Raw genomic sequence first — 27,819 nt, 5'->3', positions numbered from 1 at the left:
AGAGTTATACGCGACATTCGTTTATAAGTCTTATCTATTTATCTCATCGCTGGTTTAATTAGCGGCAAACCAAATAATTATGCTGCATGACTTAATTTAATTTTTCTAGTACTTTAACTAATTGTGTTGACATAATAGATAGTAAATTAAAACACCACTTAACTAAATCACATACACGTTTATGAGAATTTTAATTAACAGTGAATATTATAGTGTTAATAAAATTAGTGTTAATAAAAAATTAATGTCGGATTCGTTGAGCTGCGGGCGCGCTGCAATATCGCTCCATAAATGGTTTATTGCACGAGTGTTGTCAATTCCGGGGAAGGTTCACTTCCGCGAATTACTGACCAATGAAATGCCAGTGTGACGCGTCTCCCCTCTCCGTAATAATATAGAACACGGCGGTGTCCTCGTAAAAATATGTTTAATGACGTCATAAACATTCGATATGTTCGCGCGGCGTTGCGCTGAAAGCCTGCTCTCGCTAAAAGTATACATTATATGTATCTATAAATCCGTAAGTGTTCCATTTATTACCCACCATGGCTCTATCGATACTAACGTTACTGTCATATTAAATATTTATTGTTTACCTACGTACCTTTTGTAAATCATTGTTGCCTCTATAGTGCGGTTTTTAAAGTATCACAGTTCATAAAAACATTTAATCTTAATAACTTTCGAATGTGACTTTCCATATTTTCATATTGTGTACTTAATAGACGCATGTCTACTTATAAATAGAAACTGTTAATAATAATAATATGAAGTTAGAATATAATATCTACAATGGAAGTTTCACAAAGGCAGATTTTCCCATTGAATTGTCTCGAAATTTCGCCAAGCCCCGCCGCTCGTCGCTCGTCTCCTCGAAGCTATTAACCACAAGTTTCGTTATTAGCGACTGTGTTGGAAAGTTATAAGGGAATCACCTTCATTTAAGTTGAGATTAAATTCTTACTGTGATTGAATAACCGCGCGTCATTAGTTTTGTTCACGATACTGAATTAACCCTCGATGTAAGTTGCTACGAACATAGGGAATCGATAGGTGCTCGGGAAGGGTAACATTGACAATGACAAACAATATGGTGATCAGTTAAATACTACAGCTAAGTTTCTTCCACTTAATTACTATTGAATTTTTAATATTCCTTCGTGTTTACACTTAGTGGATTTCAACAAACAGAATGTTTATTTTAATACATTGCTGTTTTCGCAAAGTTACTGATCATTAGATTTTAATTAGAGTAATAAGCATTCAAAAATGAACAATTAACTTGCTTTAAATAAATACAAGCAAGTGACGCTAAACAATAAATTAGACACAAACTTTGCCAAAACTCGGTACAATCTTCAAAGGCCGTAAACAAGATCAAGTAATTTAAGCCGAAATAAGCAAAATTACACCGGCATTGTCGGCTTCTCAACAACGTTACCGTAAAGCGTTTCCACAAACGTTTCTTACAAATTAAATTTAATATTTTAACATCATCACGAATAACATTATACACAAAGTTACGATATTAGTTGGATGCAGGTTTTTACATCATTTGTATGGAAATCCCGTAGTGGCCGAGAGCTGATGCCCTTCCATGTCTTTGGTATTCAGGCCGCGAGCATGTAGGAAAATTAAGGTAGGCCGCAACGGACATGTGGACTTTGATTCCGTGCCGATTTTTGTATGTAAAAATAGCGGTCTCCTCATATGGTATTCATAAAGGTTGCGGCACAAGACACTGCCGAAAACCATTTTGTAAGTTTTGCTATCGCCGTTTATGTTCCAAAATAGCCATTCAGTATAAGTGACCTTTTTAATAAAATAAAATTTTACCGACATAACATATATAAACATAACTAAGTAATGAATAACATTTTCGTAACGAAAACACATTTTCGGTAAACATAGTCTGCATACATTATATATATACACGAGAATATTTTTTTTTCTTTTTTTATTTCTAAACTTATTAGCGACGCGTTCATTGAAACAATTTGTGTCATCGATTGTGAGCGTCGCCGTCGATTTATTTCTCCGATACAAATCAGGGCAGACAAAAGTAAATGTGTGTCGAAGTGTAATTTTACACACCCACTTTTATTACGGATAATGTCCATTAGGTAACAAAGCAATGACATTAATGGCTCGTGATTAATGAGTTCACTCGTTAGGTTTCTTGTTTGAACAATAATTACTTAGTGTGGAGCTGAATCAGTGTGGAAGGAACATTTTTGCTCGTCGCGATCACCGTCGCGTCGCCCGGAAGCACTTCCATCATAACTTTCCAAACTTATCTTAGTTAGTGGCGATCAATTTTCATTTGCCGCCGATTACGAATTTTCTTTAAGATATAAACTAAGGCTGTTGTGTTGTTGTCGTTTATTGCTTTTGTTTATTATTTATTCCGTTTATTTACATTTATTAGATGAACAATATCTCCAGTATCAAATAGTAATTATGTTTGAAAAATAATCAGTTAACTGTTTAGAACGAATGCGTTCTAAACATTTAACTGATTATTTGAATATGAATCTAAATGTATGTCAGAGATGCATTTTAACTCTTAAAATGATGTGGTTTATTTAATTAATTATCAGAACAAATTTAATTCTAAGTGATTTCGTTATTGGTACTTAAACTCTAACTAACATGTAACACTCGAGAAAGCAAAAATATATTTTAAGAATTTATGATTTTTTCCATTTCTCATCTCGATAACCCTAATGTGACGGAAAATTATATTCCCATCATGAAAAAATACAACAGGACTAATCCTAAGAATATTACAGTATACTTCAAAGAGGGTCGGTCTTCCCCGTCTGAGGGTACGGCATAAATTAATAATGAAACATCGCATCTTATGTAATGAATAACCGGGATCCGCCAGATTTGTTTTCATTTCTTCCGCTCAAGATACGTATTTACATATAACACAAACGGAAGACCTGCGTAATACATTTGCAAGATGATAAACAGAACGGAACGCGGGAAGTTATAATTTACAGTATTGCGACGGCGAGGCAGCGCCCGCCGTATCAGCCATCACGTCAGCTTCTCTCAGGCGCAGCATTTATCAAAAAATTATAACTACCCCTAAACAGCCTTGACAAATTGCCTCACAAACTAAAATTGATTTTATATCTTTGTTATACCTACACGCCCCATTTTCCTTATACCTAAACATTTAACAATATTCCTGTCGGTATCCAAGTGACAAAAACGTTATCTCGTTTCACAAAGTCTCTCTATTCATAGTTAAAAATGGCAGTCATTCCATTTACTTCGTAAGATAAAACTTTCTTTTCACGAATAAAAATCAATACACAAAGTCCGCAGGCATTATCTAAAAGGCTACAAAGCTTTTTCACAGATAAAATATAAAACGGAATCCTCTCTCCACAAATCATTGATAAATTTCTTCGCGCAAAAAAATAGGCTACTCACATAAACATCAGTCAGGAACTAGGATAACAAAGTAAATAATTCATTAGATCGGTGCGACAACATGGAGTATAATCAGGACCGCTGGCAAAAACGGTTCCCAATAAAATGTATGGTATCTTGTCGAGGCGTAGAAGCGGCGAGCTCGGTCTTCGATCTACCATCCGTCATGCTCAGAGTCGTGGGCAGATTGATCGCCGGCGCCGGCCGCACGCCCGCAGCACAAATATAGCGCCGAGGAACGAGGAAACACTGAGACAAAAATGGTGAGAGCAAACAAATGCGCTGTCGATATCGTGACAGAAGGATTGATAGTTGAGAGCGGAGTCCGCGTCCTGCGTCTTACACTTCCCACTCTCGCCGCTGTCGCGCAAAAAACCCGGGTAACATAATGGTCAGTCAGCAGTGTTCAGATAACCGCATGGATAGTTTCATCGTTATTTAAACAATAAGTACAAACTGTATTCATAATAGCTTTCCAAATAATAAATCAAAGTAACAATATTTTCGATTAATTCATCATGGTTCATAAATATTTTCCCTTTGATTACACGCTACTGAAACTCTACTACAATCACAAAAGGATTATTTTTCCATTCTGACATAATAATATTGATAAAATGTTAAACCGTAATCATACATGAAGCCCTCGCATGGATGAAAAAATTGGAAGGCAACTTTCATATTACTGGGCAAGACCATTTTCATAAATAAAACAACGATTTAAAAATGTGCGAGGCGCTTTATCTTCTGGGGTAAAATATTTTCCATTATTCGAGAAATTTTACGATATGTGCGAACAGTTTCACACTGGCCATACAGCATGGAAAAATTTTAATTGAGTGCCAATAATAAACATCGTCTGATAAGCAAAATAAACACATCCCAATAATTAAAAAAAATAAAATGACACCTTTTTTAGACCTTGTTTCCTCCTTAAATTTTGAAAATCAATATGCTTAATGTGATTATAGGAAAGTAGTAAGCCGATGTATTTGTCATTGGATTCCATTCCATTGTTGTTGCTATAGCAATGGAAACGAACAAACAACTGTTCATATAACTTTTAAGATAATTAAAGAACATGTCATCATTCTTGTAGCAATCAACATACATCTGTTATTTAAAATGATACGCATATACAAATTATATTCTGTATTAGATAAATAAGATTAACTTATAAGTAGAAGGTTATACATATCCCATATCTATCCTATCATTACAAAAAATATTAAAAGTAAATGTAAGTTTTATAATACAAATAGAACCTCCTATTTAATTATTTTTTTCTAAATTGTTTCAGAATTCGTGATGTCGGAAGGCGGCGCTAGTGGCGGCAACTATCCAGCCAGGTCGCCGATATCCAGCTCCACCACGGGTCACTCGAGCTCCAGTCATCACAGGTACACTTTTAACACACACTTCATCAATGCCTACATCCTAATTGTAAATAAATTTCCCCTAATTCGGCACTTACGTTGCCATTTCCGTTGACTCTAAATTGAGTTAATAGAACCCTATCTCCCAATATTGTCCATATATCTAAGTAAAAACAGATTGTATGATACTCTTCCGAGCAACATTAAATTACGACGCTGCCGCCATTCGATACCCTGTAACACACAGTAAACAGCCCCATACAGTCTTCTGCGTTCAAATTGATTCACTTAGGCACTTATTACAAGGTTAAAACAGTCCATAAAATCTCAATACTTCAACAAAAGCTTTTACGTAATAAAGTCACCGAACATGCACATAAAAGCCCACAAATTTAATAAAAGCATTTTTTGCCATAGAGTGCCCTATCCTAAAAACCTTTTATTAATGCACTTATTTTCTAAAATTTTCCTTTGAACAGCCCTCCAAAATTAATCTTAGCTCTCATCAAAAGGATCGAAAATACTCGGAATTCCTACCGTGTATTGAATGAAGGAGAGACGTCGCCGGCGCCGCACCGCAACCAAATTCAACATGTCGAATTCAATGCGAGCAATAGTGTGCTCTCTAATTAAATATAATCGCTGTTCCCTGTAAATTCTTTAAAAAGAGAATCTCGAAGCTAATAAAAAATTGATGGAACCGCTGGTCGCCGGACGCCGCGCCAGTAAAAGTGCTTGTGACGGTCCACATTAATTTAAACTTATCCGCGAGAAAATACTTTAAACTTTAGAATCGAGAATGTACTCTAATTTACATTTTTAATCGTAGTTCTGTTTACTTCGTTTTATTTAGCGCCGAGCTAGGGAAATTAGTGGCTAACTTAATCGCGGTAGGTATTTCTTGAGCTTCTTACAATATTTAAATTACGTGATTTGCTTAGGTTAACTTCAGCTGGTCTTTAACGTTTACATCGGTTTGTCTGCAAAATTTTTAATTGAAGTTGTCTTTGATAAAAAGTTCTTCCAATTCTAACAAGACATCATCAACAGAGCAAATATTTCAGTTGGTCTCTAACGACTTACAAGGAATGGAAAAGGACAAGGGAAAAGTGTCAGCGGGTCAACGACCCCGCTGCATTCAACTCCAGTTTTTACGTGACCCATAAGAACAATGGTTTTATGTCACTCCTTTTACTTTTTGAAACTACACTAAACTTTTTAGTTCGCTTGAGTGATTAATGTTTTGTTGTTTTCTGTTTGTAGCTTCTAAGTTTATTTACAATGTAAAACTTACTTTGTATTTACTGATAGAAATATAACCTTTGCTTTTAAACATTTAGAATGAATCCAAAAGTAACAACAAAAAATGTAAGCTAAGGTATTGTAAGAATATAATGTAAAATGTTATTCTGAAACACTAAATCAAAGCTAAATTGTTGGCTAAACAGCAGGAAATTGTGAAACTGCATACATTATAAGTTGATCTATGCAAGCGGAGCCCGATCCTCCCCCGCGACGTCACAATTTTATGTAATTAACGTCTGCCGCACCTAGGAACGTTCTGGACGTGTAGCACACACCGCTGCTGGCGGTATCCGAATACATTAGCCACGATATACGTGCTTCGACTCGCAGAATTTCGTTCGTTAAGTTTGCTCCCTGGAGGTTTCTGATGTCATGCCCTGACCTGCTTACCTTTGCACAACCTGTGGATGAGCTCCATTTGTCGAACCCTTAGATTTCTTTATCACGTACTTAAACGCTACTTTACCATATACTTATACGTACATATAACATAAGTACTGAGTCTGCACACAAGGACTTTGTGTATATGTTTTATTTTTATTTTTCATGTTATTTTAAAAATATATTTTTCAAGAAATGCGTTGTTATTATTTTGCTTCTGCGTAATGATAATACAGCTGTCTCTAAGAAGTCTAAAAGTACGTTCGCTTGTTATGTTTACTGTGTAGATAAGAAAGTTCCACGAAACATATATTATTAAAATATTTCGGTATTTCACGCATGATTACCGACGAGCAAATAAAACTCTCGATATAATATTGTGTATGGTAAGTTCTCAAACGTGAAATATACAAAGTTTGTCTCCGGTACAGCATATCGCCATCGATTGGGTTCAGCACTATGTGATAAGATGAAAAAGTCTAGGAATAAGCCGGAAACTTTCGATATTGAATTGAAATGAGTTTGGCGAAATAGCTTAGGCGCTGAACCGACGGTCTGTTTACGAGAAAGGTAAAATTGTTACGTCGCTTTTTAGCCACTTTACCCTACCTGCTTTTTAGAAACAGAAAGCTGTTTTCTTTAGTGATCTTGTTCCAATAAAATCAGTAGGGTCAAATAAAGTACAAAATTGAATTTCGTCAAAATTACTCTAAGCACAAACTCTTACCATACATGTATATGATACGTTGATATTTTCGGCGTCATCTAATATAATCTTGGAAATATTAAAATTGTGGAGTCGTTGTGGGTGGTTTATCATAAAACCTTATTGTGAGTTTTTTTCGCGTCACTTTATTACTATATCTTCACAGTATGTGCCGCTTGAAGAGTCTATTCACAAAGCTGTTTTCCACCCGATGACACCTCATAAATTTATACCAGAAAATTTTACCTCCATTTGAATGGTTTTGTGGAACAGATACGGGTAATTCGGAATCCTATGAGAGAAACATAAAATTTCGCATTACTTTCGTAGCATTCGTAGCACTCGTAGAGCATTCGTAGCAGATCCGTAGCAGTTTTGCTGGTCAACCGACACGTCAGATGTATGCAGTAGGATAGGAGCAGCAGTGCCGCAATGTGCCACCGAGACACGGAAAATGCTTTAGTGAATCTATTTACCGCCAAAACCACTCCGCTTTTTTGTTAAACCGTAAACGAAATTCTGAAACGAAATTTTATCTCTTAAAATTACCATTTTTAATGACAGCGGTACTTTTATATGCTTTTTGCTGCCTATTTTTAATATCACGAATGGTCCTGTCATGCCATTGCACTTTATGTTTTGAAACGTATTAAGTTTTTATTAAAATAAATTGATGTTTTGTTTTTATCTGGAAAATGTTTAGTTCATTTTTGTGTACGCTTTATTCGTTATTGCTTGACAGTTGACTAAGAACGTTAGAAACGTATTAAAATACTCGAGCTATGATAGTGAAATATTAATAGTATCCTATTTTTTCCCAATCAATGGAATACATTAATGAGAAACTCGCGTTAAAACGGTTTCTATGTTTGTTAATATTTAATTAGCATACACACAAAAATGACGGGGCTCAAAATAAATGAAGGAATAATTGATAGGTTGCCTTATTTTTCGGCAGTGTAACATGCGACGACCCTATCATTAATATGTGATAGGGGAACGATCCTGTGTGCGCACAATTTTGCTTATTCACGGCACAAGTCAGCTATTTCCTAACACATTAGCTTTTAAATTAAAACCTAAATTATTAATTTACCTTCTTTGAAGTGTCTGGTTTTGTGACAGCCGGCATTTTTATGAGATTGTTAATTCATTCTAAACAATATTTAAGACTCAAGTGACACTTGTTGTTGGGTTGAAGTTTTAGTCGATGTTATGAAATGAAGAAGAAGCCTTACAATTAAGTTTAATATTTACTTACTTAAAAAACTTAGACATGTAATGCAAATCAATTCGAGTCTAACAACTTATTGACTCTATGACCTGAAATTTTTTAACCATATTGTTTGCTAACATCCCGCTACATCAATGTGACAAAAAAATACCTACATTTAATAATAATATACTGTGTGTATTACATACATATGTATATTTAACATATTGTATATCAACTATTTTTTTTTTTGACATTTGGCATTCCAACTTTCAAAATTTTCATTCCAAACATGGCTCATGTATTACATATTTTATGTACAGGTTTCTCTACATAATTCCTTAGTTAAGAATTAGAGTTATTACTTGGAAAAGTTCTTTGATATTTTGAACTAAATAATGCAATGTAACCACATCACATGGTTTACTTCAAAGGGTAGCTCTTGAAACCACCCCTTAATGGAAGAGTGTTATGATATGCCCTTAAATGCAGAATTCGTACGTGTTTATATTACAAATTAGTTCAATGAAAATTATGAGTCAGTAGAATGGGTGTCTAGCGAGGAAGGGAGTCGGGGAATGAAAAATGGTGAAACATTTTTGTTTTGTTTTTTTACTTTAAAGTTTTATTGACTGGGTGTTCAAATGGAACCTAGTGTTCTGTTCTTCTATTACATTGACTTTTGAACATGAAATTTTAATCTCCAATTTGACAGTTTCAATTATCCCCCTTCCCAATGTTCCCAATCCCCGATTCCCCAACAACCCTTAAATTCCTAACTCCTAAAAGGCCGGCAACTCACATGTAACGCCTCTAGTGTTTCGGGTTGTCATGAGCAGCGGCAATTGCTTACCAGTCGGATCGATTCCCTAGGCCGTGGTGTTACCGGCCTCACACCAAACCGACGTGAAACAAAGTGAGATTAACGGAGGCCCAATTACTCTCCTTCCTAATGATAATACCCGAATTATGTCAACAACCTATCAATTCCTAACATATTTTCAAAAGGCCGGCATGTTTGTATCTGTTTATACATCACATAATTCTGTCGTCTGTCACAGTGACAGTATTGCTAACCAAATATAATATTCAAAAATAAGCAATCCTTTGAACTTAGAACTTTCTTTATACTTGTTTACGTCTTTTGCCTGTCTGTCTGTACATAAATAAATATATAAATATATATTATCTCTTTTCAATAAAATAAAATATTGCTTTTGTAGCGGTCTTCTAAAACCTTTATTACGCACGAATAAGGGTGCTTTTTCAACAGAGATGTACTATGTAGCTATGCCACAAAGATGTAATAGCTACGCTATAAAACTACGTTACCGTTCCCACCGATACTAAGCTATGTAGCTGTGAGAGTAAGATGTGCTATGAAGATGCGCCACCGTAAAGTAGCTGTGCGAGGAAGATGCACAGCTCGAGTACGCGATGTACCGATAATAGGAGAACCATCCATAGCATGTCCACATCACAGCACAGTACATCCATAGCACCTATCTTTCAATTTAAAAAACATAGCTTAGCTGAGTCCGATTCCACCAGTGCTAAGCTATGTGTATCAATGAATATGATTGGAGGAAGCCAAACGCATCCAAAGCGACGTAGCATAGCTCATCTCTGACGGAAAAGCACCCTAAATGTGTATACCTACCTACACCTAAGTATATGTACATATAGTTAAATGAATTTTTATTTCCTTTGAGTCATAAACGTAATAAGTAATACTTTTTATTACTGAACATCAAAACACATGGAGTGTATTGTTAAATTGCTTAATTAATTGATAATTACGATTGTAACCGTAAAATACTTAATGGGTTTTTAAGAAACAATAAAGTAAAAAAGCTTATCAATGATATGATCCTAATAAAACAACTAGTTTAAAAGTGTTGAGTCATCTCGTTCATTAGTCACTGACCTCACGGGAACAAGAGGCGAGGGTAATAAAATAACCCCTTTTACAATGTGTTAAGTGGAAACGAATCATATCCTATCATCAATCATCATTGTTCCCTCTTCAGAACAACCTCGATCAAATGGATTCCTACTCTTGTTCTAATTTAATTTACTCATTATTTTATTATTAAAATGATTACGTTTTAGACAACCCTGCTGTTAGGGTTGCTGGTTTAGTATTACCTTTTTAGAAAGTTCTCATCATGACGTTGATGTTTGTGGTCACTTAATGTCTAAAATTTAGGTACTTTTCACTTTATTACCCAGAAAATTGTGGTAGCTCAATACCAAAAAAAACTAAAATATAGAAAATTCAGTACATTATCCGACACAAAAAACAGTAGACACATAAAAAGCTATATTAATTTAAAATAAAAAGAAATGAGGCAACCTTTTTCAAATATTTAAGGGACACCGTCCAAAGGATCGCTCGCATACCGAAAATAGACTAAAACTTGAAATTTGCAATAGTTAGACCCACCTGTTACTTGGGTCCTGTCATTATCATGACCGAGGTGTAGTCATTGTCATACGGTTTCAAGGTTCGGATCAAACTTAGAAGGGTTGTGTATAAACAAGTTTCTAACAAAATCAGTGTAATATAAACCTTGTAGCACAGGCATTAAGTTTACAACAGAAGTTAAGCAAAAAACTTGCAATAAGTAAATATGTTTTTAAGGAATTTGTTGTATTTTTGTGAACTTATATTGCACATAGTTGAAAGTTCATATTGTACCAGTACGGGACCTCTATCGGTTAAGTGTTGTACGTTACGTTTTCCTGGTGAGGGGAACAAGTGAAGTGTATTTACAAGACACATCGGAACTGTTCATTCGTTTCACATCAACCCGTCACTTACTTCGGGGAAGCAAAAAATAAGACAAGTTGGGCGCGCCTGACGGCTGACCACATGCAGACGTGTCGCTCCCCCCTCCGACCTCCCACTGACCCCGCACCCTCCCCCACAGCACCTCCACGTGTAGTGACTGACGTACTAGCTTCAAAGAAGCTCCATTAACCACTAACTTTAAGGGCTCAACGAAGATGCGAACGCGTTGTAATAAATAAAGCGGTTGAGACAGATAAATTATCTTTGACTTGCGCAAAGCTACCCTTGACAAATTATCTGTCATAAAAGCTAAAAACAAATTTGTTTCGAAATGGAAAACTTTGTAAATAACAACTCGAATTGTTTTGCAAATCTTTATAAATATGAGTTGGACGGATTTTTTCGCATCAAAGTTACTAAAACGTATTTATTACTTTCATAACTCGTTTATCGATTCATTATTGTTCGGCGCAGTAGTGGACGGCTACATCGAGTACATTTACGTGGCGAAATCGAAAAGAGCGCGGGAGTTGATGTTAAAGTTTTAATTGCTTTTATCGCAGGCCTCCGCTTTTAGAGGGTGGATATGCGTGAGTACTGTATAGAGTTATCAAATTGAATCTTTTAACGGGCAATAAATTCATTACAGAGCACCATTTAAAACTTTAATTTAGCCAAAGCAGTTACGATCGTGGTAACGTGTATCCGATAGTAGTTAGCATTTTCCGGTACATTTTTGAGATAATAACGTTGAGTTTGATTCAATTTAACATGATGGACTGACACGTGGATGAAGCCGTGTTAATACACCAACACCTATTTTTGTAGACAGTTCTACAATATCTATACTACGTAGATGTATGTATAATTATATTGTGATTGTGACACAAACAGGTACTAATAAAGTCCAGTTAAAATGGTGGAATGGTGGGAATCGGGAACAATATGTCATAATAATTGCACGGCACCCCTTCTCCAGTGTGTGCATCGGTAGTCCCGCTATTGTCCTGCGCTATCCAATTAACATGAAACATGTCAAGCGTTGATGCAGACTGATGTTCCGCTCTGCCACTAATTATCGACCTTTTGTATTAATAATACATAGGTATCTACGTGACTGGCAGCTTTGAATAAAACCTCATGATATTATGTACACTGAATATTGATATGGACAACAGATTTATAATTGAACTAACTCGCTCGTGATTTCATTAACAGGCTTTTGTCCTATGTATTTTAGCGTAGGTATATCAAATAAATCACTAAAGCCTCATGTTTAAAATGATTAAAATCTGAAGTGGCTCCGAAACCTGTTGATTAGAAGAAGTAAGTAGTAGAACTGTAGAAGTTTACAATATACAACTTAGTTCGTAATATAATAATAAAAAATACATACTTAAAATTTAACTCTGATAATTTTAATTCCCATCGCACAATTAAAACCTTAATCACAAACTCTTACATGGAAAGGCTGGCAAAAATATGAAACATTTTAAGCCGTGCCGTTGAAAATAATTATGTGAGAGTTATAGCAAAAATCGCTCATTACCGAGATACCTCCGGAACAAATCATGCGTCCTCATTGAATCCTCTTACGTTAATCCCTCTCCCTCCGAACACATAAGCCGAGCAATAGAGATATGATAGACGTTATTAATTAGATGTCGTTACGTCTTATGCTGTTTCATTGTTGGAAAAACCCATAGCCCTAAGTGAGGTTGCTATGGCAACGCGACCCGCCACGCTTGTCGTGAACCCCGCGGTGTGTGCACGCTTTCTAATTCTTTAGGTACTTGTATGATTAAATAAGGCTATGTTATAGGTAACGTGGAAAGATATGATATTGATTAAGTGTCATTACTGACAATTCAATGAAGTGAACAAACATATTTTTGACAACAAAGGTTCTGAACAGAAAGTAATAAAAATATACTCTCATATAATATCGTTACTCATTCGTTAATGAAACTGAAGTAATAAAATCGTCGGTATAGATATTCCCCTATTTTGGAAGCGCATGCCGCATCTCATAGCAACACCCCTTGACCACGCGGAGTCTGGCCAAAATGGCTCCCACTTAGCACACCATAAAATCTGTACGGAAAGTGATCCCCCTCCTCGATAGACACGGAGCGTAATGGATTCACATTGCATGTCAAAATATGAAGGCGTATCGCTATTACAACAATGTTACCGGAAAATTACGGAATAAAATACTTACAATTTGGTTCCACAAACGACTTGAGAAACTAACTAAACATTGTTCTCCATCAAACGAAGTAACACGATAAAACTGCTGTTTTAATATAATACTTAAACAGAAAAGAAAAATTGTTGAAAATATTTCAAAAGAGAACTTATAAAAATATTTGAGTCTTTTTACCCGACTGCGCCAGAAGGAGGGTTATGTTTTTCGAGAGTATGTATGTATGTATGTATGTATGTATGTATGTATAATTGTTTGGCACGCTCTACAGCCTAAACGGCTTGACGGATTTTGGCTTGAGAGGTGTCGTTGGATTCGTATTTACTGTGAGAGTGACACTGGATATATCAAAATAGTAAAAAAACAAAATGGCGGATTTTTGGCGCCAAATTTGAATATTGCTCACTCTCTAGCCGGAACGATTCGATGTATGTCAGCTTGATAGGGGTCGTTAGATTCGTATTTACTGTGAGATTGACACTGGATATATCAAAATAATAAAAAAAACAAAATGACGGATTATTGGCGCCAAATTCAAATATTGTTCACTCTCTAGCCTAAACGACTCGATGGATTTCAGCTTGATATGGCTCGTTTGATTCGTATTTACTGTGAGAATGACACTAGATACCTATAATTATCAAAACATAAAAATAATAAAACTAAAAGAAAGTAAAATAAAATAATGTAATTTAAAAAACTAAAAAACCCGACTGCGTTTCTTCATTATATGAAAATGAAAAAACCCTAAAACAAGAAAGTCATCGTAAAATTAAAGCAGTCGGGACCCATTAGCAAGCCGTATGTGCCCTCACTAAGTCTTCATATTTAGAATGGGTCCCGACTGCTTTAATTTTACGATGACTTTCTTGTTTTAGGGTTTTTTCATTTTCATATAATGAAGAAACGCAGTCGGGTTTTTTAGTTTTTTAAATTACATTATTTTTTATATTTTTATGTTAATATAAAGAACACTTAGCAGTTAGCAGACGATATTAAATTTTCATGAAAATGATATATATTCTTATTCATAGAACTTAAAGTAAATGTTGCTAACAATTGTTGAAATATTTCGGGGCGAGAGCAATAATAGGTACTAATGGTCGGTACATTTTGCCAACAGTTTTGTTTTCAATTATACGATTCCACTAAATTTACTTGCCAATTAGTTGTCAGCGAACAGTGGCTGCAATTACCTGCGTTATTGCAACCAGACTGCGAATTAAATTTTATTTTAAACCCCCGATATCCGAGCGGCAAGTCTACTGTTACGCGCCATTTCATGCGTAATTTGATATTCGGATGACAAATTAGTTGGCAAACGGCGGGTGCACAACGTTCGCTGAAATTACAGGGAACGGTGCGTCAATGAAGGGCCGCCCAGTGCGCCGCACACCACACGACCGGGAAATGCCGGACTCTCCTGGAATTCGACACTATCGGCTTGCACCTAACGTTCATTACTTTTACAAACATTTACTTTACAAATGCCACGGACCTTCTTTTTAACCACCTTTATCGCTCCTGATTTAAAATTTAAAAATCAATTGAACTTTTCGCAGACCAATTTTATCTAAGAAGGATTTCTTTACCTTGGAATTACTAATTAAATATCCCATTACATTGTCTTTAATACAAACAATAACAATATCAAATGCCAGATGTTACCTGGCAGCCCTAAGGTCCGCTTCCGCTGCCGCCTGCACTTTCAGCCGACTCCGGCAACTTGTCGACTCTAATTATAGTTTCCTTTTAACGCACTCCACTTTGATTCTAGAGCTGTAAAGATTAGAGAAACATTGCTAATTTGACGCTGTAACATGTTCTTTTAGATGCAGATTACGGTAGATAGGATGTTAATTTATTTCAAGTAGATTGCGGTGTTCATTGCTGGTGTTGCTTTAATTAAGACGTGTCGCATTCTTTATGTGTGCTGTAGAACAAAATTGTTGTCATGTTTTATGCGTTTGTTAAGTTTTGTGCATTTCGTTTTGTTCTTAGTTAACTTATTCGTATCTTTAATTATACACGACAGATGATGCTAGCTTTTTCTACTTTCAAGATATTAAGCATTCTTTGTTTTAGGTTATCATTTTATTTTTGTCTTTTTTCCTCCTCCTTGACATTTTTAAGGAAAAAATTAAAACATTGTCTTTGTCAGAAGATAGAGTCATCGAGAATACTGTGACGAGATAACTGTTTTTCTTTTATCTTTCATCGGAACCTAAGGAAAGAAATTTAAAGGCGAAGATTTGCAATTATTCAATTTTATAGTAACAAAGGGACGACAAAAATATTAGTTGTGAAAACAAAAATGTTGAACAATGAACGGCTTCCTCCCCGGCAGGCGTCGACGAGCGGTAATTGGACGGCCGTAATTACTGCTTGCTTGTAAAGCCATCATCTTATCATCTCCGAAAGGGTATTAGCGAAAAACACGACCTAGAGGGGTGGGAGACGCGACGCTACACGACCGAGATGCGGGGAGGAAGACAGCCCGCGACTTAGATGGTTATTAATATCTTTAGAGGACTCGGGAAATAAGCGACGGCCTCTCAAAGGGTAGACGTCAAAACAAGGCAATTATGAGATAGGGTAATTAGGTTTATACATAATCTTTATGTTGCGGGATTACGTTGCTTGAAAATTTGGTAAAAGCATCGCTCAAATGATACTAAAGCGAACCGTGTACATTTTATTTACTTACACTTTTTTCATGATACTCATTTGTTCCTATATTTAGGTATATTCACGTGTAAAGCGATTCAATTAATAGAAAAGCACTTAATAAAATGCTGTTAAAATTTAATAGCACTATATTATTGCTGTTACTCACTCGAAGCCTATAAAGATATTTCTAAAAGCGGTTAGCAGCATAAATGTAATACGAAAATAGATTCTTATGCGTGGCGTACATTTAATATTGTACTATATAAAATTACATTATTATTAAAAATATATTACTTCAGGAACGATGTAGCGGCAAGCCTCATAAAAGAAAACAAGTTTCCTCGAGCATAAAGATACACCAATATGTTTTTCCGACATAATATCTTCCCAGTTAATCATTAGCTTCATGACGCAAAAAATCTTGAGGTAAACCATGCTCATAAAAAAATCTAACGTGTTTTCCCGGAAAATGGCACACCCCTGTCACTTTGAAGAACCTATAAACCCAACGACGTAGGTGACTTACTTAAATAATATAAAGTGTAGATTAAGTACAGAAAGTAAATAAGGTCCTTTATGTTTGTACCTCTAATGTGATTATAAATTCTTTTATGACATCAAAATGTTAATTTTAGCACTTCATACCATGAAAAAAAGAACGTACTATGTACTCTGGTGTTGCGGGTGTCCATGGGCGGCGCTGATCGCTTACCATCAAGTGGACCGTCTGCTTGTTTGTCCCCTATTCCACAAAAAAACTTCCAACAAAAATAAATGAGGGTTAGAATAAGTGGGAAGAAGTAGTTAGTTATAAGTTTTCAGCTCTTAATAACCCCATGTAGCTATTTATTACTTTAAATTCGACTTCAGCAAACTCAGTAGGTACTATCAAGGCAGTCAATTAACAAAAGTTACCCGACCTTAAAGGTATATAAAGTAAAACTCGTCTTAAAGTACAAAATGCCAAAGTAAACAAAATACTTTAAAATTAATGGCTTAGAATACACAACTTTGGAAAATACTACTCGAATCAACAACAATCAACAAATACTTTAAAGTTATACTATCCTAAACCAACCAAAGATTCGTCTTTTCTGTCTATACAAATTGTAATACCAATATTTTATGTAAGTTTGTTTAAAATTGGAGTTTGTTTCTAAATCGTCTATTTTGTTGCAAAACTTATATACAGTGTGAATTTTAAATAACCATTTTCTCTTGTTAAAACGATTTTCCATCGTCAAGTCTATCGAATACTTATAATTAAAGAAAAACCGAATAAGTAGTATTTTCCTTAATTTAACAGATTCATTATGACCAGGCTTTTTTGTCCGCTTATACTACTGGTTTGATGTCGTTTTCGAGTTTACTTTTTCACCATTATTAATCATTTTTATATTTACGTTAACAAAACGACAACATACATCGATTGTAATACCAACAGAAAATGATAGCCGCTGGAAAACAATAATATAAATTTCTAATTATAGATTAAAGTTAACAAGTCCATTGTTGGGTGGCAAGAAGGTGCTATGAAGGGTTGTCCTCCGACAGTCGCCTGATGACTCGTCACTCCGACAGATTTCACCGTAATCAGTTTTTTGACAAATCGTTTTTACCCCTTTGAATGAAGCGCAAGAAATCTGAAACATAATTTGCTTGCAATATTTTAATTGGTCTTCTTGTTCATTAATTTGAATCGGATAACGTTTGAAAAGGGTAGTTTATTTTATATTTCATTTAATGTTTTTGGATAAAAATCGGTTGTAAAAAACTAGTCTGTTTTAATTTAATTGCTACTTTAGTTAAGGTATGCTTAAAAACAATAGAAAAAATTTAGTAAAATAAGAAAAATACTTCATACAATTTCAATCCTTTTTTTGCAAATAAACAACGCAAAACTACAACGCTTCAAAGACTTTTTTCCAAGTTTCTGCGAACAATTTCTGAAATGGTTATGAAAGTCAAACATTTTACTGTTTGAAACAAAAAACCTCAACAACTTAATTTTCAAATGAGTACATATCTGACATACCTAGAGGGCTTTAAAATAAAATTTAAAACCGAGGTTATATATAGCTCGCAGTGTGTTGTTGGAAATTCAACTTGCAGGCTCTTTGTCACGGTATGACTCACTTTGGTCCTATATAAAAAGCTCGGGTCGAAAGTACGCGCACATTTATGAAGGCTAAAAGAACAATTTTGTTAGGTGCCCGTTGGAAATTCCCTGACTTCAAAGGGCGTTTTAACAACGCTCTCTCTTTTATTTTATTGCCTTTACAAAAAAGTGTATCAAAAAATCTGACTGACTTTACATTAACAGATGTTTTAAAAGGTTGCCAGGTGATATTACTACCTGAAATTCGCTGTAGAATATAATAATGTGCGTGAATTTTATTTCTTAGAATAATTTACACAACTACTACATCTACTTTATCTTTTGTAGTGTAGTAGTAACAGGTAAGGCCTAAATTAAGTTTTGTATTTGAATCTTAGTAAAAAATATTATTCAACTTAAGCTTAGTTTGATATTCCTAAACTAAGAAAATAAAATACTTCTGACAACCACTTCAAAGAATATAAGAGTGATATGAATAATTCCAACATGATACAGCGTAATAAAAATGAAATTGACGTTAAGTTTGAGAAGTATTAGAAAAACTTTAGATAAACCGAGCGAACTGATCCAATTTGTTTACTTGAAGTACCACGTCGACAGTGCTACAGCTTTATTTCATTCACTACAGAATTACGTAACATTTAGACATGCCAGCGCCCCAACAATATTCAATTTTAGTTACAAACGGCTATGTAGTTTGATTAAACAGCTTCTAATCCGTTCTTATTGTCTTCAACTAACAAAACCTAATTTTATTCTCAACAAAATTGTTGAATGCTCAACATTCTGATATAAGCACATATTTATCTTTCATTTTATGTTACTATGAAACAGATTACGAACTTAAAGACGCAGTTATGCATACAACTATTATTTTATGTTAATAAAAAAGATAATAAAAGGTTATTAGTATTACTATTACCTTCGTTTTAAAAATATAAACAAATGCTCGTATTAAAAGTTAATGTTTTAGGTTGTCGAACGTTTTGATAATATTTGAAGTAACCTCCGAAAGGTCTTGTAACAAAAACAATTAAATGGCGGACAGAGTTTATAGATCACGTATCATCCCAGTACAGAATGACTGTACCATTCCCGAACACCTGAAAGTGTTTGTCCAACACACATAAGCAATCACGCGAGTCCGATTTCCAATTTGGGCAAGAAGTTAACGTCATAAAACTGAGAGAAACCTTTCGTAGGGACCCCGCACGTGGACGATAAAAAGGATAACGCAAACCAATTGCATGGGACAACCAGTCCTCCACATAATTAGATAAAGCTCCCCCCTTCCTACAACACACTTCTTGACTTGAAGCCAACTTAATTAGGTTTATTGTTCATTCTTGAACACTGCTCCTAATTTATATTTCGTTCTAATAATTCTGGCCTAGTTTATTTCAATCTGTACCGTCTTGTAGAGTTGTAAGCATGGGTGAATTTTTGACTCGCCGTATTTATTCGGTAAAAACTTTAAATTGCTTCCGACCCAGTTCGAGCGACTATTGAACCAATTCGCCAATTGCCTACGTCCGAAGCTAAACTCTCTCCTTGTTTATTTATTAGTGTGACAGGTACTTTATGACGGACCCAATTTGTAGTTTAGTGTCGCTGCTACACATTATTGCGGTTAGTACGCGTGATGGTAACGAGTTTCAGTTATGTTTTGACATTAAACGTTATGTCTGTCGAGTTACTACGTCATTAATATCTCTAGTTTCGCTATCAAAATATCTTGTTATGTTACATGCAATAATGTTTACTTCTAATTACACAGATTGTAAAATATGTGCCATTAAAATATTATTAAAATCAGAGTCTTCAAAGACCTTTATAAAGTCATCGACTAGACAGTTACTTGGTAGGTGGTTAACACAAGATTATTTATAGTCAGTTTTAATTGGCAATGCCAAGATGATTTTAGTGTAGGTAGCAACTCCTACACTATCTATACATATAATAGAATCGTAGAAAAGTGCTGTCTGTACATTGAAAATAAAAATAAAAAAAATAGCAGGGGTTATTGTTATGTCGATGTCGAACCCAAAAATGTAATTAACTTTTTTTTGTCTGTTTGTCTGTTTGTCTGTTTATCTGTTTGTCTGTGTGTCTATGCGCGCTAATCTCAGAAACGGCTGATCCGAGTTGGATGCGGTTTTCACGAATATATTGTGGTATGCTTCAATTTACATTTAATGTTTGTTTCATGTCAATCGGTTCATAAATAAAAAAGTTATGTCAAATTAAAGAATCACGTCGAACACTATTCTATGCTTATACCATTAATCTCCGCCACTATTTGACGGATTTGGTTGAAATTTGGTACAGATATAGTTTAGAACCTTAGAAAGGACATAGGATAGTTTTATTTCAAAAATCAAAAAATAAAAATAGAAATAGATCGCGCTATGGTTTCGTTACATTCATTTGGTTGGGTATCGGCCGAGCGCTTCGGTACTATCGTAGAAAAAGTGTATTATCAGTCGTATGATTATTTGTCTGTAGTGGTCCTGCTGTTTCGTATATTCTAAATAAATTGGTTTCGTTGTATTTGTCAATTAATAAGTTTATTTGTTGGGTTTTTCTGGTTTTCTGGTTAAATTATTTAACGTAGGTTTAGTTTGATATCGATTATTAGTAGTTACTGTAGTTAGTTTTTTAATAAAATTGTAAGTCTAATTTATTAATTAATTAGATAGATTAGATTTAAGTCGTTTCTTTTAAATTATTTAGTTTAAGCTTGGTTATTATAGCATAGAGGATAGGTTGTAATATAATTTCTTTTTTAAATGTTATAAATTCGTAATTCGTAGCTTTCTTTAGTTTTAAGTTAGTTTTCATCTTAAGTTCGGAAAGATTATAATATTTCTTTAGTTTAAGTCCGTTTTTAAACAATTTTTTCAATGCCCTAAGTGAGTATACATCTATTAAATTCAAACGCAGAGCTCATTATGTTGATTTTTGAAGAGTTCCCTGGAATATCTTCTACGTCTCATTTTTGAAGAGATTCCGCGAGATTGGGAACTATGTGGTTAAAACCAAAAATTTGCCGGAAGTCACTATTCCACGCGAACGAAGTCGCGGGCAAAAGCTAGTGAAAAATATACGTGTCTATTTTTAGAAGGTCAAATAGCAAAACATTCTTAAGAGCTACATTTTCCTTGAATATTTCGATGTTGAATCGATTAGACTGTATGTAGCTCCTGCTGAGGTTTTACGAGCAATACGTCGCGACGTGAGAGCGCAAGGCTTAAGAGAGAGGCACTTTCTCTTGGATACCACTTTACAAAGTCTACAGTTGTACTACTATCTAAAATATTAGTTTCTATTCTTAAATACAAATACTTTTAAAAGGAAATGTGGCTTGTTTATTAATATAGGTAGATAGCTGTGATGTATATATCAAATCCTATTTGACATTAAATCCACCCCTCTACATAAACGTAAAAATAATTATTCAGTCACAAATTACATTTTACACTTTGTTAGATCTAAACAACACCTACTAATACATATAAAATCATTTAAAATAATCTGTCACCTCAGTCGAACTCATTTGTTTTATGAGACCAACAAGTATTTCCTTTACGGTTAAATCCATTGAGTTATTTACCAAGGTAATTATATAAATGTCGCAACTACTTGTTAAATGCCAGATCACATTTACATTATCCATATCCATATTAGTTTTTTAAACACTAAACTTACTCTTGCTCAACAAAAACTCAAATGTTCCACAGAAAACTTTTGTTTTCTTTTATTTCTAGTGTACTAAATGAACTTATCTCGATATAAATAAATTGCTAGCAAATAGAAAGTAGGCGACTATTTTCTCTAATGAAATATGTATTTTTATTAGATCTTTCATACATAATAAATATCAATCTGCACTCTTTGGCTTCACAGAATTTATTAGTACGTATGTAAGGCTGGGAGTCGATCGCAAGACGTCTCGTCGCATTCACTTTGTTTAAGTATATTCTTTCTAGATTTTCATTTCTTTTTGGCTTTGTAGTCTAAATTAATTTGTAGGATAAGTAAATACTTATTCATAGGTACTCTGGTACAAACCTATTTGTTATTCTTATATTCCAGTTTGGATAATATATGCCTCTATAAATAGACCTACATCCTAGATCATCATATTAGGGAAAATGAGCTATGGTCAGTCTAACGGGTTATCGGAGCTCCGGCTCGAAAAGCAGGAGTAGCACGGGATGGGTTTTCAGTCAGTCTGTCTGATACTCCCTCTCGCCTCACCTTAGGCGAGAGAAGTCACTAGATAATATATTCCCCCTTTAAAAAAAGAATAATAAATAATTATAATAACACTCGTCATTATGTTTCAAATACATACAATTATTTTTATGGGATATAGTAATGGTGTTTACTGTCGTACATATTCGACAAGGCATTATTATAAAAGTATTTTATTTCTTTAGAATATCTTGAGTTCGAAAATATGCTAAGTGCATATTATTACAAAACGAATTTAAAAGGATTTTTATGAAAAGAAATATGAATACGAAAATCAAATTCGGTTTCGCCACTTCGCAAGAGCAGACTTTATAGAGTACCTAATACATATATCTTTTAGTTACATCTTTGAAATTTAAATTTAGACAATACCTACATTTTATATTTGATGCCTTGAAACATAAGAAAACGACAAATTGAACCAGTTGATAGATACATTAGAAAGTCAAATTAATCAATCAATGATCTCATTTCTTTTAAAAGCTCGCCGTAGTCAGATAATAGAAAGAAAGTAATTAGCTGGGAGCTAACAAAAACGATATTGACCTTTCATAATTACAACTTATCCTAAAGCTTTTAAACTAGAAGAATGTTTTAAATTATTTTCTAATTTTAATTTCGAGTAATCGAACCAACTTGTAATAATGAAATCAATTTGTTCTTGAAAACAATTTTCTTTTGGCCTCTCGTTGGCTCTCCTTGGGCATATTTGCATAGTTTCTAAATTAAAAGTCCATGTTCTCTCGTTAACGTTTTCTAAATAAAAGTTTAGTTAATCGCCTTATTATCCGAAAGGTATTTTATATAAAAAGTACTTTAGAAGTTGTAAGGTCTTAATTAATGATGAATGACGAGGTGTGAGTCTGAATATCTTCAATTAAAGTGCAGCATATGTTATGTTTATAATATTCGTCATATTGACGGTGATCAATAGCATCGCTGTCGAGGGGTTGGTAATGAGATCGGGTGGGAGGCGTTCGCGCGTGGCGACAAGCCAACCGTGTGAATTTCGCGGGCTTAAACGTGCGCACCGACATATATACTCCTCTATATGTACATAGCTCTGTACAACCTGAACATAATGATATCGAAAAGCGCCTGCGGCTCTGTCCATGCTCGAATATCAAGCGGACGAAATTGATTTTAGTTTGGCTTTATTTTGGGACGCATGTAGTCAAATATTTTAGGGTGGCTGCCTTTTAATTGGATGTCAATCAAAACCGCCATTGCTCTCATCTCGTTCCTCATTAGTTTTTGATGTTTTTTTTTTCATTTACATATCATGCCTACAGCAATTATGTCATATTGTATGTATTTAGTAAATAAAAAGTAACTCTGTAATTCTGAGTATTACCTAATGATTTTTATGATTGGAATTTTGGAAAGATATTTAATAAACAAAGTAGAGGACGTTTTTCTTAGAAATGTAATTTCAGCAGTAGATGATCATTTAACGTAAATGTTACTTTCCAAATTACAATTTGATTATAAACCAAAGCAATCATAGTTAATTGTGGTGACGTTTTATTTAATCTTAAGTGACAATACAAGACGGTTTCAACCCTTGCGTGGGTGAAGAAAAGTGATGCACGTCACACCGAGGGCTCTTGGCGTTATATTCAGTGGTCTTGAATAATGCTGGATTTAATTTAGTCGAGAGTGCATGCACCCTGCGTCCACCTATTTAAATATAGTTTAGGATATTAATTAATCGTGGAGCTAGCGGATGGGCGTGCGCGTTCCGTCACAACCGTCAATGGCACCCGTCGCACTGTTTTATTCTCTCACTAGCGCTATCAATGAGAGACGCAATCGAATTTGCCAAATGACGCTCACACTAAATTGGTGAAGAGTGATTGATTGAAACGCTCCGCAGTTAAAGTATTTTACACGGGAAATAATTGAATCTGAATAATTTAAAGCGACACGAATGCAGGCCGAGTTATCGTGTTTTGGACTTCGACATTTCCCCCTAAGATATAAATAGAGCTATATTAATAAATGTCTATTGGTCCTTAGTAATTCATGAGGTTGCCAGCTGACTGACACTTCGTGTTGAGACAGACCGTCGCCGCTCATTGCCTTGTCACATACGTCAATTTGCATAACTTCCGTTGGGTTTTTCTAGTAACTGATTATTTATGAAAATACAATGTAGGGGTAACTATTATGACGAATTGTGCCAACTGTAGACACTTAGTCTACGTCAAGTGTGATATATGAATTTTATCTTTCTTTCATACTGGCATCATACTTTATCAGTAATGTTTTAATTATAACCTCGTAAACTAAGAAGCGAACCACCGATTCTAAAAATCTAATTTTAATTTACAATAAAAGTGTCCCCAAAAAATATTTTTTGCGGATTAAAAAACATACTTACTCTCAAGCACTTAAAATCAACGAGGCATTATAATTATGTTAGCCTGACTCAAAATTAATGTGTTTTACGTAACATAATTATGTTTACTAGTGGCCGCCCAGTGGTGGACATCCCGCCAAAATTCTCACATAAATTCCTTAGGGACAAGTCCTACTCTTTGCAATTGTTTACCAGAATGTCACACGGTCATGGACGCAGATTTTTTTCGTTAGTTGAGTCTATTTCTAAATCTAATTTCGTATGAATAATAATAAATAGTTCTGTACATTCACCCAATCGAACTTTGACTATACTCAGCTGGTACAGGTTTTGTAAAAATATATTGATATCATTATTCCGTTTATGTTGTTTCTTTAATATGAAATGCATTCTTAATCCATGAATACTTGACTACTTCACGTAGATTTCTGAAGAAACGAAAACAAATTAAAATCATAATGAACACAAAATTACTGATTAACAAAATCCGACTCCGTATCAGGTTTTCGCGGATATTTTACAAAATGTATTGTATGCGGCCAGACAATACATTGCTGACAATCATCAATACCCCTCATTACAGTCAAAATTCACGACAGATTCGATACGTTATGACATAATATGTCTCGTTAAATTCCATTCAGTTCAATATGCAATCATAAAAGTACATTCAAAGGTGAACCTTCTTGGAATGGATGGAGCACTCTCTTTTTAATTCTATTATGGTATGGGACCCTCAATGGTCACCAGGGGAGGGTTGCAAGCCTGGACACCCAATATTAGCCTGATTAACTATGAAACGGCTGCATGCTGTGCAAAAAGCACTAAAAACGTCGCCAGTAACTCAGTTACTACACCACTGGTATGTGCCCAACTATGGTTCACGAATGTGACTCGAAGCGAAGATATTTTGCATACCGTATGAATATAAAGTGGGCATTGGCGTTAGTCAATAAAATAATTGTACCAACTGAAATTAAAGGAACAACATAAACGTACTTATATACCAAAAAAATATGTACGAAATACATAAAGATTTTCGGTACCGATTTTCCATTTTAGTATAAATTGTATTGTAAAAGAAATCTGATTATTAATAAGGAAAATGTTCCACGCAGTTGTAACATACTTAATAACACCAGAAATTCGTGGAACAAGAAATCCCGTATAACAGTAAAAACTACCGGAAACAAGTATAAAAAGTTCATTCTCACAGCCCTTGTGGGTAGTCCCACGTTCACGCATGGGTTGAAATATAATAATCTTGTCCCATTTTCGCCTAAGGTCGGGGTAATTAAAATCACCTTAAGGGTTGACATGAAATCCGAAAAAGGTCCGACGCAGCGTCATTTGCATGGGTTAAATTGAACATAGGTATCTTATTTCATTCCGCACCCGTCATTTGAAGCCTTATAAAATACCTATATTTGGATCTTTGAATAGAACGCGGGATATTACAATAAGAATCGAAATGTAGAATTGTAAATAAGCTATCATGTCTTCTTCGTTGTCAATTACATTTTGAAAAGGGGTTTCTTTTTACTATCAATGTCAGACGTGAAAAGAATTTTTGAGTCGGGTTGTAGATTTACTTTAAAAAGTGCCCTTGTTAAATGTAAATTTATACCTAGGGTGAAAGCCCGTTGTTAGCGGTGTACATAATTTTACTCGCTCCTAAAATGTTTAATTAAAAAATAGGACTTGTAGTAGGTATTAATTTTTAATCTAGCTCATTCGTTTAAATACCGAGATAATTATTATACTTTATATTGAAATATAAAGGATACAGCAAACAATTGAAATCTCTTAGCCTGATTAATTGGGTTAAAAACAGATTTGTTAAGTTGCACAAAAATTAAACAATTTTAACTGAGAATGATAATTGGAGTATTTGCATAGTATTCCTCTATAGGTGGCTAATAAGCAGGATTTGTTTCTCGAGTGAAAATATTTGCGAACTCATGGTAGCTCCGCAGTAACCCGACGATAATTAGATATGGCGCGCTTTTACAGCGCCGCGATTCTGAATACCGACCAAATTGCGCCCTTCCAATCCTGTTTATGCTACGATGGAACTCCGACGGTTCATTTGGTCACCATTTTTCATTTTTACACTGTGAACTTTTTGCACAACCAATGCTTCTAAAAATTCACGCTCGTATGTCAGAACTGTCAGCATGTGTACTCGATATTCGCAAGAATGTAAATACTTTTATGTAAAGCATTTTGTTTTAGTTCATTTTAAGAATCCATTAGAAAATGCTTACAAGGCTACCTTTTCACAAACGTTTCCAAAAAGGCTCGATCGTAAAAGAGTACTTAGAGCAAAGTGTAAATAAATTTAGGTACTCGCCTACCTTTTATTTATAAAGAATCGAGAGCCGAGTGGTTTCATCGATTCGAAATCGATATTTAAAAATATGCAAATCATTTTAACGGTGCTGGTAATTGCATGTTTGCAACAAGTTTAATTAATTCTTGTGTGTGTAATGGGTGTATCGTATCAGTGCTCTGCAACCGACGAGGGTCCTTCACATTTCGACTGCATGTCGATAACGCCCCTCATTCACTGCCCCTATAGTAACGCACACCTGCATTTTTGGTACTGCATATCCGAATGAACGAACCCGAGGACCAAAAATACTGGTCCTCATACGAACGCCGTTCGTATTTAGGTATGTAGGACCAATGAATGAATACTGAATGCTAAAGTATAAAAAGTAGCTCAGATACATTGGGCGTACGATGAATGATGATTATGAATACATTTTCTCGCAGTTTTGGATTGATAAAAGAGAAAAGATTATTTTATTCAAGTTTCCTTAAACTTTCTACTATTATGAACAAATATGAGATTGGCCCAGCGTTTAGAAATATGCTCTTCCCCTATTAGGCTAATAACAGAAATGGGGAAAAGTGGGCGTAATGTAACTACACATAAGCTTACCCTTACGAGGTATAGCAGAACTGTAACATCATGGTA

At 34.7% G+C, this 27,819-nt stretch overlaps 1 protein-coding gene across 20 annotated transcripts in view; it reads left to right on the top strand.

Moving 5' to 3' along the window:
- Positions 1 to 27,819, top strand: part of LOC118263928 (teneurin-a) — a 330,884-nt gene that overhangs the window by 162,938 nt on the left and 140,127 nt on the right. For all 20 annotated transcript variants that reach the window (XM_050705299.1, XM_050705300.1, XM_050705283.1 and 17 more), the window contains exon 7: positions 4,748 to 4,847. In XM_050705299.1, coding sequence (XP_050561256.1) covers positions 4,748 to 4,847 — 100 coding nt within the window. The remainder of the gene's footprint in view (positions 1 to 4,747; positions 4,848 to 27,819) is intronic.

The sequence above is a fragment of the Spodoptera frugiperda genome, chromosome 27 (genome assembly GCF_023101765.2).
Source record: "Spodoptera frugiperda isolate SF20-4 chromosome 27, AGI-APGP_CSIRO_Sfru_2.0, whole genome shotgun sequence".
NCBI lineage: Eukaryota > Metazoa > Arthropoda > Insecta > Lepidoptera > Noctuidae > Spodoptera > Spodoptera frugiperda.
This window is presented reverse-complemented; position numbering and strand designations above follow the sequence as displayed.